Source organism: Electrophorus electricus, chromosome 24 (assembly GCF_013358815.1).
Source record: "Electrophorus electricus isolate fEleEle1 chromosome 24, fEleEle1.pri, whole genome shotgun sequence".
Lineage (NCBI taxonomy): Eukaryota > Metazoa > Chordata > Actinopteri > Gymnotiformes > Gymnotidae > Electrophorus > Electrophorus electricus.
The window spans coordinates 2647773-2667520 of record NC_049558.1 but is presented as its reverse complement, the minus strand read 5'-3'; the positions used below and the strand labels follow the sequence as shown (position 1 = coordinate 2667520).

General features: G+C 43.2%; 1 protein-coding gene across 2 annotated transcripts in view; it reads left to right on the top strand.

The window, feature by feature from the left end:
* The first annotated feature begins 2952 nt into the window (after positions 1-2952).
* Positions 2953-19748, top strand: part of clstn1 (calsyntenin 1) — a 30423-nt gene continuing 13627 nt past the window's right edge. The window contains exons 1-4 of one of the 2 annotated variants that reach the window (XM_027016341.2): positions 2953-3225; positions 14063-14185; positions 17844-17873; positions 19469-19664. In XM_027016341.2, coding sequence (XP_026872142.2) covers positions 3144-3225; positions 14063-14185; positions 17844-17873; positions 19469-19664 — 431 coding nt within the window. In that variant the 5' untranslated portion in view covers positions 2953-3143. The remainder of the gene's footprint in view (positions 3226-14062; positions 14186-17843; positions 17874-19468; positions 19665-19748) is intronic. The other variant, XM_027016342.2, reaches the window with a different exon arrangement.

Sequence of the window (19748 nt, the reverse complement as noted above, 5' to 3'; positions counted from 1 at the left end):
CACTCTCTGGGGCTCCATCAACATACTGATTTGATTTGTCATCACCCCTGTCTGTTGAAGAATCTAAGCAAACAATTAACATAAAATACAAAGAGTTCATCACCGCAATACCAAGTAGTGAAGTCTGACAAGTTTGTAAACTAACAAAAGATGGGATATGCATTAAACAACTGTTTCTACTTTTTTTCCCCCAAATGTTTTGTTTTGACATTTGACAAATGGTGAGTGAACTAAGTGAACTAAGGTGAGCTAAGGTGTACACACACACACACACACACACACACACACACACACACACACACACACACACACACACACACACACACACACACACACACACACCTTTTAAAGGAAATGCTTTTATGTTTAAGAGCTGCTTAAGCACTGCTAGTTCAGTGATACACCATCTAGTCTCCCCTCTCTGCTTGTTATTAATGCTTTGCATAGAGCAAGACCTGCTCCTCATAGCTATGACAGTCCTGTTATCATAACTGCAGATGGGTCTGTAAACACCGCTGTTAGAAATGAAGCATGCAGCATGAATAGCATGCTATGGTAGACGCCACTAACATTTAGGTAAATCTCAGTACAAAACGAGGGGGGTGTTTTGTGACCTGACGTTTGCTGCTGGAAGCAATTTCTTTAGTGATTCCTTTTCGTGTCCTGTTTAATGTGATGCCTAGCATTGTTGAAAGCGTGAAATTAGCCTGACTGTTCATAACCATGTGATTATGTTAATACAAAGTCAAACCAGGCGACCGCGTTAACGCTATTTTCCATGTTGTCTCTCTTACTCTCTTTCTGTTTTCTTTACGGAATACATATGATATAATGATGATATAATGTAGGAAGAGGGGCCCACACACACACACACACACACAGAGACCCCCCCCACACACACACACACACTCACACACTCACACATACAAGAACCAAAATAACCTGCCTATTTTGAAGTCTGTTGCTGCAAGCCTGAGAGAAAAAAACCCTGCATGGCTTAGGGAAGGTGAGGCTCAGCGGAATTAGGGGAACAGAAGCGAAGCTTTACTGAGTCTTGCTTTCTTTCTAAGAACATGACAAACCCAAATCCTTCTGCCCCTTAAAGAAGGAAAGGGGGACTTCAGGTTCTCCCACACACAGTCAAATATAAAAAGGTGAGTGATCTCAGCAGTAGAAACAGCTCTTTGGAGTCTGTTGTTCTGGAATGCCTGGTGAAGTTACCTTTACACCTCTATTTGAGGTGCTATTTTTAAAATGTGAGGGATTCACTGGAAAACCGGAGAAGATACAAAACTGTAACGAACAGGAGAGACCTTACTTTATACAAATTCTCAAGTGCTCTCCTTCAGCAAATAGGCAGGCAAACCAGGAGTGGAGCCAAGCTCCATTCATACCCAGGAAGAACATTCTGTCTATATCAGAGTTAAGAGGATGGACGCCTTCTGGAAACACCTCTATTAAAAAAATGCTCTTCCCTCAAACATTGGCTTTTCCGTCCAGAGCATCCACAATAACTTCACTATTCCACAGAGTAACAAACTATAGGGGTGGTGCTGGTGGGGTCTTCCACTTTTCTGAGCCAGTTTGTGTATCACCACAGAGAAACAAATGCTCTTTGTATCGCATTCCAGGAAGTGACCAAAGGCGTCCTTAGTTCATAGAGCCATCCATTTATAGTAGATAGCAGTTTATCGGTCTGTCTGTTTGGTTAATGAATAATACAAAGACAGGCCTTGCATTAATGTTAGGGATTTTATTATGAATTATCCCTAATAATTAATTATGAAATTATTTAATTCATTTTTTGTCACACACATTTGCTACTGATGCGGTTGTCTCAGTGGGAACAGTGCCAGAAATGGTCAGACTAGAACAATGAACTGTAATATTCATGGCTATTTCCCCATTGCCTCATCTTGCATTGATGAGTGTATTCAGAAATGGCCTGGGGAGCTATATTCATTCATGCACTGCTCTTTAAAAAAAAACATGTATTCAATTAACCGAATAACAATATCATGTTAATGAGTGCATCATTTGGAAAGTAACTACACACATACTATTAAAATGATCTAGATGTCTGTGCCACACAGAACAAGTAATGATGGGCCATTGTAAGAACCATTACAGGGACAAGTTTAGGTGCCAAGATCATGGATGGAGAATGCTTAATGTGGAACAGCTAAAGCGAAACGGCAGCCACAAGCATTGATCCTAGGTGAATAAGTACAGTGGGGCCAGGACAAGACAGCCAGAGCCATAAACTATCCAGTAAACAAGATATACCCTCTGTTTTGGTCAGTAGTAAATATTCACCACACATATTAGTTGTGTAAAATATCAGGTTTAGCATATTTATAGTATGCATGTATGAAATTAAAACCACTAAACAAACTATCAGGTCAATAAATAAATCAAATGCCAGTGATTTCTAAGCGGAGGAAATGACTCACTTTACAGAGAGTTTAAAAGGCACGACCACGCCCACGTTTATTTATGGTTGCTTACGACATCACGGCCAAAGTTAATTATTTTTAAAGTCGTGGATGTGCAGGCATATCTGCAATAAGACACTGTAAATTCAATAATAGTAATATTGCTAGAATACAATAAATACACAAACAAACAAATAGAAACAAATAAAAAGAATAATCAACTCACTGCCATTGTTACACAATTTAACATTTGTCAGTATTCTCAGTAATAAATTGGTCCACGATTGACCCTGTGGTCACTGTGCAGTCTTATAAATAAACCACGATCACCATGTTGTCTTAAGTAAAGGCGATTATAAAATATTTTTATTCCAGCAGATCGCATCCCCCATCCCTCCCCAGATCTATGTTTAGTTGTATATCAGCCTGCACTCTTACAATAACAGCCCTGACGTCACCCAGGCGTAGCTCCCGTTGGATACAGCTGCAAAACTGCTAGAGAGAGAGAGAGAGAGAGCGAGAGAGAGAGAGACAGAGAGAGAGAGAGGGGGGATCGAACGGTGGCGGCTCCGGCAGCCATTTTAGAGCTATCTCGCTAACCAATATACATCTTCTGGATATTTCTTCATAAAGTGAATAATATTGCACGGCGTGAAAGGGGAGCAGTAACACCGATTCAGCCCTTTCGTTCTTTAAAACAAAGACGGGATGCAAATCCGTAGGTATAAACCCCTCGTTTGTGCAATCGGACTGGTCCTTGGACTGTTATGCGTGGCGGAGGCATCCAAAGGTGAGCTTTAAAACCACGCACGCATCAGTCGATGTGTTTCCTGTGCTTTCCACTAACCGAACCGCGTCCTCGCGAAAAGGAATGTCAAGGATCTTTAGGATCCCTTGAAGGATGCGGCGTCGGCGTTCCTGACAGCGGGATCGGTGGGATAACTCGAATCTGGGACGCATGGATGTTGCGACCCCCGCGCGTCCGTGTAATTTCGCGTGACACAGTGTTTTCCTTTTGAACGCGACAACATTGCTGCAGCGTTGTGCACGCTTTGATTTGACAGCCTGTGTGAAACACGTCGTCTGAATGTGATTCTGATGTTCGTAGCTGTGCTCTTTCTCCGGACAGCTATCGCTAGCCCATTTAAAGCGTCTTCGCCGGCAACACCCTGTAGCCACGCATGGGGTAACCCTAAGCAAGCTAGGTTAGCTGTGTGTGTGTGTGTGTGTGTGTGTGTGTGTGTGTGTGTATAAGGGGGATTTTTGTACAAGGGAGGTTTTTGTAGTTCGTCCAATTTCTTGTTGTGTGCGATCACAAATCACGACTCAGAGATGCCTGTATAAGGTAGGAGCAGATAGCAAGCCATCTGTATAAGGTACCATATTTGGTGGCGGAGAGGTGGGGTCGTCGTAATAAAAAAAGTCAAATGGCACAGTGTTAAAGAAAAGCAATTACGCATTGCAGATCCTGCGAACAGACTCCTTGTATAACCATTTAAAAATGCGTGTCCGTAATGCGCGGAAGGGCATCGCTGCAGGTGCACAAGCAGGCGCTACGACAGTGTCGGAGAAGCGTGGACTGCCCTCTCCAAGCCAGGGCCAGCGTGCTTAGGCTTCTGCTTCCCATCGCCATGTCCCGGGAAAACGCCTATGAGACGTTTCCCCATAGACCTGCCGTGTAAAGGCAGGCGCTGCTCAGCGGAGAATATTAGACAACCTTTCGCTTGCGCTCGCTTTTCTTTCCGCGCGCCTGTTCCTGCAGCGTGTGAAACGATACGTGTAACGTTAAAGCAGTGTGTCGGCTGCACATGCCATTTCACATTAGGCCACGTCGAGGAAAGAAACAAACATCTCAGATGGGATCTGCTTTGACATACGAGGACAATAATGGGCTGAAAGGGTGGCAGTAATTGTCAAGCATAATGAAGTTGCCATGCGATGCAGCTGAGAATGCATGAGCAGAAGCCACCAGTGAAAACACTGGATAATTAAGTAATTGTGCAGAACAGTCATGATGGGCTGGCTGCTCAATTCCCTGGTATCATATCAGCTTACAGAAGAAGACTTTCATTGCTTTTTATATAGAGAGCAGAGAATATGTTTTGTATATGCAATTTATTGTTTGTTTGTTGTTGGAAGAGGAGACCAGTGTCTAAGCTTTGCTAGATATTTTGGCAAAGCATGCGTTTAACGCAGGAAATGATGAGAAGTAGACTTGTGTGTGAGTTATGATATTATCCCAAGTATTAAGGATCTGTCACTTGTTGATTAGTTGCTAACCATACAAATCATGAGCTGCACCAAATCACTGTTCCACGGTCCCTGTGCTATAACCCAACTTCCATGATTTATTGCCATTTGTGTTATTGGGTAAAGTGAGCAGTTTACTACCTTTGATGGTTTTGACAAAGGCTCTGTGTTTGACTACATCAGCACACCTGTTCACGTCCCTTTTGCTATCAGCTGAAGAGCACGTGTGAAGCCCAGCAGAGACCAGGTCAGGTCACACGTGCGGTGTTTTTTTTTTTCTCTTTTGTGCATGCCTTATTTTTCACTTGGTCCATGCAGATATAACAATGAAAAGGGCTTCAGGACCCACAAAGAGCTGCTCATTTTGCGTGTCTGATTCATGCTCCTCTCGGGCTTCAAGGAAGGACTCTTTCAGATGGTATACTTTTTCACTCTCTATTCAGACATTTCTAAAAAGACCATTGTTCCTCTTTCGCACACCTCAGAGCAAACAACAGAACGTATGCTATTGAAGAATGGCAAAATTTTAAGTGTACACCACCCAGACAAAAAACAAAAAAAACCTATTCATATAACCATGATGTCATTAACATCTCTAAATGTGTTTAAAGAGTAATACTCCAGTGTAATAGGGGCTTATGCATAGCTATATTATTGCTTATTGAGCTTGTTGAGTCACTGTGACATGATTTGCTTTTACACAGGTTTTACACAAATTTACACAGGTTTGCTTTTAGGCTGCTGCTTCCCAATATAAGCTTAACACCCCTGTTCTCAAAAAAACCCAAAAAACCTACAGATAAAATGCTGCAAATTGGCCTAGATGGCTTATTCATGGTTGCTACGTGTGAATTTCTTGGCTTCTGTCACGGCCCTTTAGAATATTTCGAATTAGAGTGGGTTAAGTGTAAACAGCTGCATGCTCATTGCTGAAGGACTCCGGCCTGCCTTGGCGGAGCAAGCTCAACTAGAAACTTGGCGTGAGGCATTTTCTGTCTTAAAGGCAGCCTGATGGGTAATCTCGAAGCATCCTCTGTCCCGGAGCCCACAGTCTGGCCGGTAACCGAGCTTGCTCCGTGTGGTTGCGTGGATCACTGAGCACATCCTCAATGGCACCTTTCTGCTCTATCAGACATGGAGGAAATGTAGGCTGAGGGCTAGGCCTCGGCGAAACAATGCCAGGCAGAACGAACTCTGCCTGGATGCTGGATTGAAATAGCTAACCATGCATGCCCTCGGGATAAAGACATTGCTTTCGTAGTTCTCCTTGATGAGCCGAGGAGAGTGAAATTGCATGCCTTAAATTTATATCCATGAAATTCAATTAGCAGCTATGGAGAATGCAGTGCACAGGGTGGAGTTAGCAAGACATAGTAAATTATGACTGCCATATAGAACTTGGACAAGGATGTAAGATTTTTTTTTTTTCCTGAAAATAATCTTTGAAGGGTCACAGAGTTGTTAGTATGTATTTCAGTGCCAAGTAAACTTACATTTGGGATAATATTTTAGTGAAATTAATTGGCTGATGGATAATATTTACAGAGACGCTTAGTGTGTTATTTATCAGGATGTATAACCTTTTGGCATGCAGAGTGCTAGTTTTGTTTTCTTCTGTTTCTTCATCCTCCATAAATGTTTAAATGCTGAATTTTGTCTCTCCGTATTGCAGATGCATTATATCACTTGTTGCTCTATGTTTGTCACAGGATCTAGACCCTGTGGAACAAAGGGCGTCTTGGCCTGAAGTTCAGGGCTGCACACTGGAATGAGCATGCCACAATGCATCCACTGTTACTAGCATATTAACTCAAGCTCTCTGCATGCATTCTAAACCAGATTCTGAACATGATCGTGCAGTATGGTTGATCTTTTACAGCCAAAAGTTATTATTACGACTCAAGAATTTTGACAGTTAGCTTGTCCTGTAATGATTTTTGCTTTTTTTTTCTTCTTCTCTTTTGTTAGGATTTGAACTAAGTCCAATTTTAAAACATCGAAAAAGATGTAATTGCAAGTATGTCCAGTGTAGGAGTAGGAGCTTTTTCCATTAATGTATGCAGGGTTAACTGAAATAAATGTGACATTTCTTTGTATGTTGCCCATATAATATGACTAAATATGAGTGGAAATGATGAAAATGTAATAGCATTCCATTTGATGAAGGGCAATACAATCACAGTATTACCTTTCAAATGAAATCAGTATATTCTCAGAGCTCATCTGAGTAGTCTTTGTCTGTGGTGGAAATGTGGCCCTTTGCCAGTTTGCGCCCGTCTGCGTCAGAACAGCTGACTCCATGGGAACAGGTAACCAGAGAGCACGTTACCTGCAGGTAAGGGTGCTCTGCGTCTGAGCCACAGGTCGGGCTGAAAGCCAACCTTGTGCTGTGTGGCAAGATTTCACTCTCACTGGCTCTTTGTGCAGCCCACAGAGGCTGGACTGAGCTCTGTTCACACCCACCCTGCCCCCACCCTCTGTGAACCGGCACTGCCTTGTGGTGTGTGTTGGGATTGCTTTGGTGGACAAACAGACGTTTCCTTGAGTACATAAGGACCCCCTGCCCTGCTGCCTGTCGCCAGCACTCCCTTTGGGGCGACAGGGGCCCCAGGCCCGGATTTGCCTACATGAGGTTAAGGTTCGGAGCAGCCATTGCCTGAGAATCACTTCCACACTATCTCTTTATTCAAATGCAAACGCTTAACTTTCTTGGCTATCATTAAGTCGGCTTATTGAAGGGGAATCTATGCTTGCCTGGAAAACCAGTAGAAGACCTAATTGAACTGATTAGCAATTATTTATGTTGTCAGAAAACCACTGGGTCATGGCCGTTATACGGGCTTAATTGAAAATCCTTGAGTGAGAGTGTTGCACCATACCAGCGCTTGCTGATCTGATGTGATGTAACATTCTGCAGCACGATTTGAGTAGGAAGGACATCTTCTGCACGAGAAAGTCGGAGTGTTATCAGCCGCCGTCTGCTGCTGGAGCGAGAGTAGGAGTGTGGGCTGACGCACGTTTTCGTGGCGCTCCGGCCCACTCTCGTGCATAAGGTGTGGTGTGACTGAGTTACCCTGGGAGCTTTCTGTGGAAGGAGCCCATTGTAATGGCGGACCAGAGTACACCATTGTCCTTGGCTTATTCTCATCGGAGAATTTCACACCGCCACAGTAACAAATTTTACAATTATACTTTGAATAGAGGGGCTTCTTTGTCAAACCTTTTAACATCTACCTGCACAATCCATCAAAGTGCAAATGCAGGTAGTTTGAGAAGGAAGCTGCGGTCTGGATCACAAAGTGCTTCGCTTTTTTGTTTCACTGTGAACAGAATTGTAGCTGCGACTGCAGACTGCATGCTTTGTGAGATCTCGCGGCTCTCTTACACTTGAGGTGTGAAGGGAGGGGGGTCAAGGGCGTTAATTGGCAACGGCTGTCGTAGCTTACGCTATAGTTGTCTTAACTTTCACTGTGGGTGGTACCGCTTGTACCATACTGATCTCAAACAGCAGCCTTAAACCAGGCCATTGGAAGGTGCAAGACACTGGGCCGTCATGTCCAATACACAGGATACACTAATTGCTGCCCCTTGAACTTTCGTTTTCTGCACTTTTTAAAGAAATAGCATATAATTAACAAAATAACATGGCTTTCCATTAGTATCCCTACAATATGTGGGTTTGTGCAGGCCAATCACACGCAAGAGCGGCGAGCTATTTTTCTAGAGAAGGGTAGCTCTATAAGTATTGTTTCACCAGCCGGGTTAACATTGTAACCTCTAACTTTGACTGATGAAGGAAGAGGCACACACACGCACACGCACACGCACACACACACACACACACACACACACACACACACACACACACACACACACACACACACACACACACACACTATGTTGCATTCAGTGCTCCTCTGAATACATATGATAATGTAGCATTGACATAGGAAGAGGGGCCCTGTGTACATGCCAGCACTGGACAGGTTCAACAAAGGAACTTGCTAAATTGTTACATGCTTGGTTGCAGCAGATAAGATGTCTCTTGGGCTCTGTGTCCATGTCCCTTTAATTGTGCATATTTCCTATTGTGGATGGCTACTGATAACTTGAGCTAGTTCTCTCCTAATTACAGGAAAATGACTTCCATTATTCAAAAAAAGGATAATTTATGTTTCCCTCCTAAATGCTGTTGACTTTTCACAAAATCCGAGTGACATACATACTGAATACAACATATTTTATGAATTCTCCCTCCAAACGTTCTTTTGCTCCCAGTATTTCACAAGCAACCTTATTATTAGCAAGTGTGTGTGCTCCAGCACAGCTGGTGCACTCTGTTCCTTGAGGCATGCATGTATATCTTGACTAACGGGACCTGAGCCGGTAGACGCCTGCCTTAGGCTCGTGTCGTGACACAACCTGTGTGACACACTCCTGTATTCCCAGACACTTCCCAGACCTTAGCCATGAACATAACAGGCTCATCCCATTAAAGGATTAGGTGTCAGTGGGTCTACATGAGGGGAAGAGGATCACATTTCTCGTCTCCCCCAGGCACTCCCTTTGCACATGCTTCCTGTACTGCGATGACGTCGCTCATTGATTTGCTAAGTGCTAATGCCAGAGCGAGTGGCAGTGGTGGGTAAGGCCCCAGAGCAGGCCAGGCTGCCTCCAATATCTCACCTACATCAGCAGCATCCAGCCTTGACTGCTGAGGTTAGCAGTCAGAGACCGTTAGGCAGTCGTGTTCCGGATGCCTCCACTTCCCTGGGATAGATGGGGCTTATTTACCCCCGATGTCTCCCTCTCTCTCACACACACACACACACACACACACACACACACACACACACACACACACAATCCCCTGACTTTGCTCGCGGTTTCCACTGCACAGGGGCCCCACACAGCTTCAAATTGAGCATGTCTCCGTTCTCTCTGTCATTAACTGTTAATTTGAGTATACAGACTCCCATAAGGGTTTGATCACGAGTAAGTGGTGTGATTGTGCAATTTTGTAGATTTCACATGTATTAAGGAAGTCTGGAATTATGACTAACCATTCTCATTAATCATAACGGGCGAGAAGAACAGCACTAATCAGACTGATATCTCTTCCACCAGTTTTGGAAAGGAAACATTTTTAAATATGGTCTGTGTGATTTAAAGCATGTATCAACATTTTTCATTGTCAAAGTTTGGTACGTTCATTCCCGTGATGATTTTAAACTTTTTGAATCCTTTATGTCACGGTGCACAGTGTCATAAACTGAATGATATCAGGCTACCATCGAAGATGATAAATAATATAATAATATGACATTTTAATCATAATAGTATGATAATAATATGGTAAGACTATAAAACTGCATACATTGCTTGGGAACAGTATTAATGTCACAAAATATCTTGACTGACATTAACAGTTTACTGTACAAGGCTGTCTCTTAATATAACATTGAACTATATTGCCCATATGTGCGGATTGCAGTATGGGTAGGCTGCTATAATGTCCACTCTATTTGCAGCATAGGAGCATAGGACATAGGAGCTTTACTAGGCTAATAATAACACAATGCAGTGCTTTCAGAATTCCACGTGTGTGCTACTGTATTTCAGTGAATTGGGAGATGTGAAATGCACTAATGTTTTCATGTTGTTTTCATGTTGACCTTAGTATTCAAAAATAGCTTGAGTATTCAAAAACGGTTCCCTAAGCAGACCTTTAAATCAGTAATATTTGTGTGTATTTAGCGTCGATGAAATGAGAGGCTGCTGCTAATTTGTCTGTCTTTAGCAAACAGCTGTGTCTCCTGATGCAGTTTTATTTATTCTTGTGTGTGCGGTGCAGTCCTCTTGCCTGGGGGGATGGGGGGGGGGGGGGTCCGTGCATTTTAGGTTAATGGTGCGGCACATCGCGTTAAGCGGTTCTGCGTATTGTGGGACTGAGGGGAGCCGGCTGGCCGCCGGCCCTGCCACGCTGCAGGCATGGGCCCGAGCGGCAGAACTCTGACAAATTATTGGCCACACCAGCGTTTCCTCTGTAATCTAATTTCCCCACAGCCCAGAAGCGAGCCCTCTCCCAGAGACTCCTTAGGACTCTGCTGTGCAGCTGGCACTGTTGCCCAGAGTCACTTAAAGAAGCTAATTTACTACAACGTCTGGGGCAACTTGTGGGTTTGGTGCCTTGGCAAAGTATACAATGGCAAGATGTCGTTTGGAGCCGGAACCATGGCCTTTTTTGGTTCCTGGTTGTGTTTTTCCACTTGACTTGTTGCACCGTAACCGCTCCTATAATAACCGGGCCCTGGTGGCATTTCAGATGCGTTCAAATGTGTTTCTAATTCCAGATGGGTCCCTAATAGGCCAATGCTATGGCTGTTCAGGCTGGGAGCGAATACATGCAGGAACTGGAAGGGCTCTGAACGTGAGTGAGGAACAGTTTTCCCCAAGGTCCCACCCAGACCACGAGCACTGCCTGATCTCATAAACTGAATATAGGAAAGCTTTATAGGACATGATGGTATGTAGAAACAAGTGTCCCTGTGTGATGCTAATGCAAAAGAGTTGTAATAAACCAGCATTTAAGAAGTTCATTTGATATGTTATAGGAAGTATATTTTATATGTTATAGGAAGTGTATTTGATATCTTATAGGAAGTATATTTGATATATTATAGGAAGCAAAACCATTAGCGCATGCAAACGCTGACGTAACGTGCAATCTAAGATACTTGCTGTATCTAGCTAGAAGGATCATCACATTCCAGTAAAATTGTTCAGGAAAATGAAAATTATGACCTGCTTGATTTACATGGCTATTTTGCAGGAAGAGCCATAAGAGTTACAAAGTGAGGCTGTTGTGCACAGGAATAATCTAAGACGGTTTAGCCTCAAGGGTTTGCCTGCAAGGCTGTGTCACATATATCGTACCACTGCAGTTAACTAAGCAGGGCACACCATTAAATGTCCATCATGAATAACTGAATGAATAATTTACCAAATACTAATTGTTATGTTCCTCCTTTGTAATTTCTTACTGTGTTCTGGAGTCATTAAAAAACTTAACAGAGGCATTTTATTGTCCCCCAAAAAAACCAAAGACTTGTAAATGCTCTAATTAAAGGTAGCGTTGTATCCTAGTCTGCCCTTGGGAGACATGTGGCTTAACTGTGTGCAGGCTCTTAAAGTTTTACGAACCCTGGACTCTAAAGGGGATTATGTGTGTAGTCTGGGCTGACAACCTGTTCAGAGACAACCAGCTGCAGCAGTCCGTGGGTCACATGAGCTTTGCTGTTATGACGATTTATGAGGCAGAACCACAAATGACTTATAGACGGTAACTACCGCACCATTTTGCTACGTACTGTTGTTGAAATTCAAAGGAGAACTCAAGGAAATCAAAGAGAACGAGATGATTGTGAGAAGTACAGTACATGGTGATGTAACATATCATAGCACACACACACACACACACACACACACATATATATATATAAAATGAGAGAGAGAGAGAGAGAGAGAGAGAGAGAGAGAGAGATAGAGAGAGAGAGAGAGAGAGAGAGAGAGAGAGAGAGAGAGAGAGAGAGAGAGAGATCATATGCATATATACACAGTACCAGGTTTGGACACACCTAATCTGTTTATTTATTTATTACTATCTTCTTCATTTTACAAAAAGAGAATATGAAATAACACATTTGTTATCATGCTCTGGTAGACAAATTTTGTTATTGTCTAAACAAATATCTAAGTATATATATAGTACGTGCTATACATTAGGAAAAATATTTGTAAAAGAACATATAATAAGATGCAGTAATTACAACATTACAAGAATGCATTCATTTAATACTGTGTTTGCCATATGAAATTGAATATGGAAGCGCCTACAGGGGTGATATCTGATCTGTTATGATTTCTGAAGAGCCTCCCCATGCATGCTCAGGTCCTGTCAGATCCCAGGAAGGAGGGCACAGCCCATCAGTCACCCCAGGCTGTTCACATATGTTAGACATAGCAGCTGCGCAAAGTGTTCCCTGCTTGCCATGCCTGTGTTCCCTGTGGAAATATACAGGTGCGTGAATCAAGGTATGTCTGGCGCGTGTGATTGTAACTGGTTATTGCTATTTTCACACACAAGCTGTGAGTTCATTCTCAGCCATGGAATTTGAAAGGGCTGTCCAGGAATTGCTGATGAAGTCTTTATTCATGGAAATTACACACGTTTCCTTGTTGACAAAGTTAAAATGGAGCTGTACATGCTCCAAAGGTCAAGATGTTTTCTCATGCTAATGTTTCAGACAGGAGGAAATGTAGCAGTTGAGCAGTAGGTGGCATGTTGGAATGGTTAGGGAAACTGATAATGCACTCGTACAAGTGCCAGTCGGTAGATGGACACGATGCATCATTATCTTCTTGGAGGCTGACAAGCCATTTATGAGCGTGCAGTACAGGTGCATGGTGGGACGTGGCAGAAAGGGATGTGAGACGTGAAGTCGCGCTGTCGACTAATCAGAAGGCCTGTCAGTCTCTCGTTTGTTGTTTTATGCCTCTGTACGGCTTGTTCCTGTTGGTATACAAGAGGAACAGGGTGATGTGCACCAAATTGTCTGCAGGAGAACTCTTTCTGATGGGGGGACCCTTTCGTAGCAATGCTGTGAAAAGAAACCATTGCCACATGGCCTTGGTTGTGTCTATGAACCCCCCTACCAAAAAATCTTTTCTAGAACTGTACAAGAATTTTTCCATAAGAGTGTTTGACAGCCCTGTTGCTATCCATTTTATGTGATTCTGTAGCGCTGGCAGTCGTGTTCGGCAGCGTGACGGCCTGCCATGCCGACGGCTCCCGTGCTTCCTGCTTCCTGCCCCCTGGCTGCTTCCTGCCCCCGTCCGGCTGTCAGCGTGGTCCGCGTGCAAAGACCTGGAGCGTGGCTGGGGTGACGGAAGCAGGTTTTGGTGCTTATGGCCTCCCGTTAGCCGTGGAAGCGGGCGTGGACCAGCGCTCTGCGTGGCGTTGCGTTCCAGCCTGAGCAAAGCCTGACTGCCTGCAGAGGCACAGCTCTCATGCCCTGCTGAGCAGAGGGCTCCCTGTCAGCATTAATGAGCCGCCTCCATGCTGGGCGAAAGGCTCATTGCCGGCTCTCCCTATGAGTACCTGTACGCCACTGCTGCTGAGAAGCGAGACAGACTGGGGAGCCATTAGTGTTCAAGGCCGAGGGTGTCCTGCGCATTTAAAATGCCATATCGCTATTTAACTGTCACATTGTGTCTTGATAAGCGCAAAAGGGTACACGGAATTAATTTGAGCCTTTGTCTAGGAGAAAGATTTCATACCTGTTTTTTTTGGTGTGTGTTTTTGTTTTTTTTTACAGTAAATAAACATAAGCCATGGATTGAGACCACATATCACGGCATTGTCACGGAAAATGATGACAAAGTTCTCCTGGATCCTCCACTCATAGCCCTGGATAAGGATGCCCCGTTGCGCTATGCAGGTAACAGGAACCTTCTTCTTACCTTCTCATCCTCTCTCAACCTTCAGTTGTCATTTCATAGCAGTGTTGATACTGTTGTACAAATATATAAAATATGTGGCTGCATGCAACTGCTTTAATCCTGTATGTGATCTCAAAGTTTTAAATTGGAACAAATTACACCAAAAAACTTCACAACCTTGTGAGTTTGTTGGGTAATATGACAATCAAGCGTATCAAGCGTGTCAGTCATTCAACCAGAAACCATATTCAGGGCAGGGTAGTTGAGGAGAGGTTATTCACGATCATGTTTCTTTGCTCCGCACTTGCAAACACTTTCAGTGACCTCTAGTTGAATAGGACCTTAATGATGTGATTGAACCTTTTCTTAGAGAGATTTCTCTGTGCATCTGTGCAATCCCAAAATGCCTCATGGCTTCAAAGCTTAATCACATTGCTTCTTCTCTAATGTCATTATACTGCAGTCAGACCTGCAGTTTTAAATCCTAATCAGTATCGTCAGCTCTTGCTGGTTGGTTATTAGTTTGGCAGACATACTTTTGGGCTGCGCTCTCCCAGGTTAAATGAGGCTATTTGCTTTGGTGAAGTATTCAAGTTGTAGTGTTGGGTGCTGTAATGCAGAAGGTTGTTGTATGTTGTACATCCTCTAGCATGTTCCAAATTTACACCATCCTGTTAATACCTTCATATTCATTATTTTTAGATGTACGTGATTTTATGGTTAGTTTGTTTGTTTTGGTGTTATGAAATGCACACGGTTTATTAATAATGGTATTGGTGTAATTTATTGCATAAATCTGTCACATGCCCCTCCCTCATCTTCCACTGGCTGTTTCATCTCAAGATCAATGAACTTTGCTTATGGATTGTTGCCTCTTATATATGAGAGACAAAAGCGAGCTGCTTTGAGCTGCGGCCTCTTCTAATCTCTGAGATTTACTTTGGCCTCATTTCAAAGCCTTTATGGGGGCCGTCAGGAATGCCGCGTCTCCGTTCCCAGCGCTGGGGCCCGGCATCCACGCTCGCCCAGGCTGCCTTACACCTGGCCAATGCTGGAACGTCGGAACGCCAGAGCAGTTCAGCTACTGGGGAATCCTGTACATCTGCTGCACTCTACAGTCTAACCTCCTTTAATTATTGCACTGCATTAAAGGTTTTAGTGCATTGCTCATGAAGTGTGTGTGTTACTTTTATTTTTAGGGTTTAATGTTTAATGTAGATGCTGATTAGATGTTGTTGGACTTGATGATCACTTTAAGGAAGCCTCTCAAGGCTGTGTGGGTGATTCAAGCCAGGTTAGCCAGAGGCGGGGAGCATGCACACAGACTCTTACCCTGCTGTTGAACTACTGGGCCCCCAGTAATGCAGGTCTACTGTCCTAATAATTCATGACTGTCCACTGCACTTGTTTTTTACACACACACACACACACACACACACACACACACACACACACACACACACACACACACACAGAGACAGAGAGAGAGAGAGAGAGAGAGAGAAATATGTGCCACACTAGCCTTAGCTTTGGAACCTTAGCTGGAACCTAACCTTAGCGTTCTTAGCTGGATGGCAAATGGCTTTCCATTTTGAAATTATGACACTGTAATAATCCTTTCTCAGTGGAGTCATGAAACAAATGTTTATACATCTTACAGACTACAGCACTGTGGGAATTTATTTATTTCTAATTTGATCTAATTCTTAAATTTTCCATTGTAGCAAAAATTCAGAAATTCAGCCTGGGTGATTTGCCTCTCAAAATCAATAAGCGCACATAACCTGTCATGCTGGTTTCCAAAATAACATCCATATTTGGCAAAGACTTGTAAGGTGGTAGTTTGATCACAGGGGTGAAATAGCATATCTTAGATATGATTCTCTTTTTTTTTTTTTTTTTTTCCCCCCAATTTTATGTACAAACGAAGGTGGTATGGGCTGGTTTTCCAAATGCATATCGTCTCAAGTTTGGGTTACTTATTGGAAATCAATTTTTAGCCTTTGACTATGTTTAACAATGTCCCGAAAAGCTTTGTCCATATAGATGCCTTTTCATGGCTTAAATATGAACATGTACATTCTTATGTCATCACAGAAATATGTGGTATCATGAATTCTATTTTTTTTTTTTTTTGACTGAGCTTTTTGAATAAGAATCCAGGGGCATTTTAAAGGGGCGTATAGAGGCGTTTTAAACAGGCCAGCATGACCGCTGCTCAGATGAGCTGGCATAAACAAGCTCCAAGTATTGAATTATGCTGCAGACACAATGCAATACAGTCTGGGCTTTTTGCCTGCAGTCACTTGTGAGACTGCTGTATGGCGCTATTTCAGTGCCAAGTGTCTGTCGGTTTCCAGTACTGTTTGTGACTCATAAAGATCAAGTCCTTAACAACTTTTAAGGCCACCGGAGTCATCCTGCAAAAAATGAAAGCAAAGTAAACAATGAAAGTGTATAAACAAGTGGCCTAACACTTTGCCAGTCTCATCTTTCTCATATCTCATATAGGCATGATAACTGACATAACTATTGTTATGTGCTGACTAAACAACATCTCCAGTATGGATGACCGTGGGGCAGGGGGCAATACTCATTGTTCATTTGGTGTGCTGGGAAATGGAGTCTTTGGCAGTGGGTGTGTGAGACGCAGCATTGGGTTGTTGCTGGGGAAAATTGCCAGAGGTGGTCTCGGGAGGTGTGGAGTCCACTGAAGAGGTTCAAAACCTCTCTCCCACTTGACCCACTCAATAACAATGGCCAAAGGCAGCTACCCTACCCAGGACTTGAACCCAGGTCCGGTAGGATGTAAAGATGAGCGCTGAACACCGGATCAAACAGCCAGCACGCCAGCTCGTCCTTCCTAAGTGAAAGTCTCCGTCACGCAGCGCCTTATAAAAAATCCATCTCTAATTGGTGGAATGAATATGCAGATGACTAGAGGCTGGTGATCGACAGGCAGCCATGGAAAACTAACCCAAAGAAAATGACCACTAACGTCTGTGGACTGTGTCCAGCATTATGTCAGTGTAGAACCAATGAATGACCACCTATAAAGTAGAACTTGCCTGCAGTTTAGAGCATTCCCCACCTGTGAAGAGGATCATTGCTCTGGTCTGACTGAGGTTTTATTGTCTGGTTCTGGTAATGTGACTATGCTTTTCCTAACACTTGTTGGATCATTTAGCGGTAAGTTATTCTGTGAGTATGAAGAAATTGCTGATATTTTCAATCACAATACACAGTGCTTTTTAGTAGGTGGCTTAAATCTTACTAAAACTCCTTTTCCCCCCTTTTCTGCTAAACATAATTGGCTGTTTGTTGGTTCTGTGAATGTGCATCTGAGACATAAATAACTAATGATGTAAACTTGGTACATTCCATGAACAAACATATCAGGGCTTGAAATAAGCAGTGAATCTCCACCATCTGCATCATAGAGCAAATGGCAGACGCACCTGGCCCTGCTGAATACCTGGTACTGAAGTTGGTTAGAATAGATACCAACCAGAACTACATAACACATACACCCCAGATATATTTCTAGCCCTGTATATCCATAGGAATGTGATCATATCTTTGTCTCTCTTCCTGATCTCGCCTGAAGCGCCTCCATTCTCTGACTGACCCGGGTTTATCTTCTCTCCCTTCTTGTAGACAGTTTTGAGGTGACCTTCACCAAAGAAGGTGATGATGGCCTCTTTCTTCTGCCTTGTGAATTGTTTTATTAACCCACTAATGCAAAATGGCCTTGGCACTTCACATTGAAACTCCTGTCATTGTCTTTAATTTCCACCTTCCTCTTTATGGTTTGGATTATTTTGCTTATACGGACACCCCCCTCCCCCCCGCATTTATATTTCACCAAATAAATATAACTGGATGAAAAGTTTGATGTGGGGTTAATTGAAACTAGAAATATCTGTGCATGAGACATCCATTGTAGTTTGAATGTCCTAAAAGTACCAGGAGCAAACAAATTGGACACAGGCATCTGCACTAAATGACAACATAAAACACTGAAACAGTCTGTGATAGGTGGAATCAGTTCTATTCTTGAAACCATACAGTATTGATCATAGTCACATTTTGGAGCTATTTACTGGAAATAAAAGGCATCTCGTGTGATGTAAATAATGCTATTTCTAGTAACAAACATTCCCTTAAAATACAGTGTATTCATGTGCACATTAGATCTATTGCTATTCAACTCTTGACCGATTTGACCTGCTAAACGAAGAATTTTGACTATGGTGTGGTCACACAAGAAATCTGTTTCTACTCGATGCCTAAGTAACATTTCTGAGCGTTGTAGCTGTGGCGTACTCTCTCTGCTCAAGTGCGGGGCGCTGCACCCACTGGTAGTGCAATCTTTTCTTCTTTATCTGCACGTGTAGTCCGGGTGTTGGCATGACTGCTGCTGCTTTGATGTGGATATTTCTAACCCCAGCACTCATCCAGTGGTCTAGCTCCACCTCTTCTATTCTCTCCTTTACTATTGTTTCACTCTTTTTCGTTCCCTAAAGGCTGAGAGAGACGACATTACACAGGATGACTTCCCTACCACCAAAAGTTAGCTGTGACAGATTTTTTTATTTTTTAAATCTGGGTTCTTTTTATTTGTTTATTTGTCTTTGTTATTTGTTTGAAGGTTTTGAACCGGTGCAGGACCTCTGTCGTAACTCATCACGCGCACTGTTAATGTAACATTTTAACTTTGCTTTCTTTTCTGTTTACTCTCACTAAATCCATCGAGCAGGTCCCTGTAACGCACATACTTGATATTCCTAAACGGACCGCTCAAATGGAAGATATGCAACAGATATTGGCTAGCCATTCCCTGCCTTTATTTTAGCTCCTTTCCTTTATCCTTCTCTGGCAAGTATTCCTGTGAAATGCCTGTCCACATTCTGGGTTTCTCACTGCATGACTGGATGCAATGCGAGCAAGCGGCTTGGACAACATGCTGAGCCCCTCCCTAATCCTCCCCCACCCCAACCCTTGTAAATACTCACCCATTCGACAATGCTTCTGGCTTCCTCCACAGACCCTAAAGTACCAACCCCTTTTGGCTGCCAAAACAACGTTGGCTGTTCTTATTTTAGTGTGGTGTGCTGTTTAAATTATTTCTTTTTGTTGTTGTTGTTGTTGTTGTTGTTGTTGTTGTTGTTGTGGGTTTCTTTTATGTTGCGAGCAGTGGTCACTATCCATCTTGGAGGCAGCTTTGGGCTGATCCGGTGTGGGTTGTTTTTTGTTTTTTTTCCTTCTCTCGCCGTGTCTAGGGGAGATTTGTGGCTTCCGGATTCACGGCCAAAACGTGCCATTCGAGGCGGTGATGCTGGACAAGTCGACGGGAGAGGGAGTGATCCGGACCAAGGAGAAACTGGACTGTGAGCTTCAGAAGGAGCACACGTTCACCATCCAGGCCCATGACTGCGGGGAGGGGCCTGATGGAAGCAACATGAAGAAATCCCACAAGTGTGTAACTGATGTTATCCAGCGTCACCTCCATTTACATCCTGATCTTTTAAAATCCCAGATTTTAAATATTAACACTATATT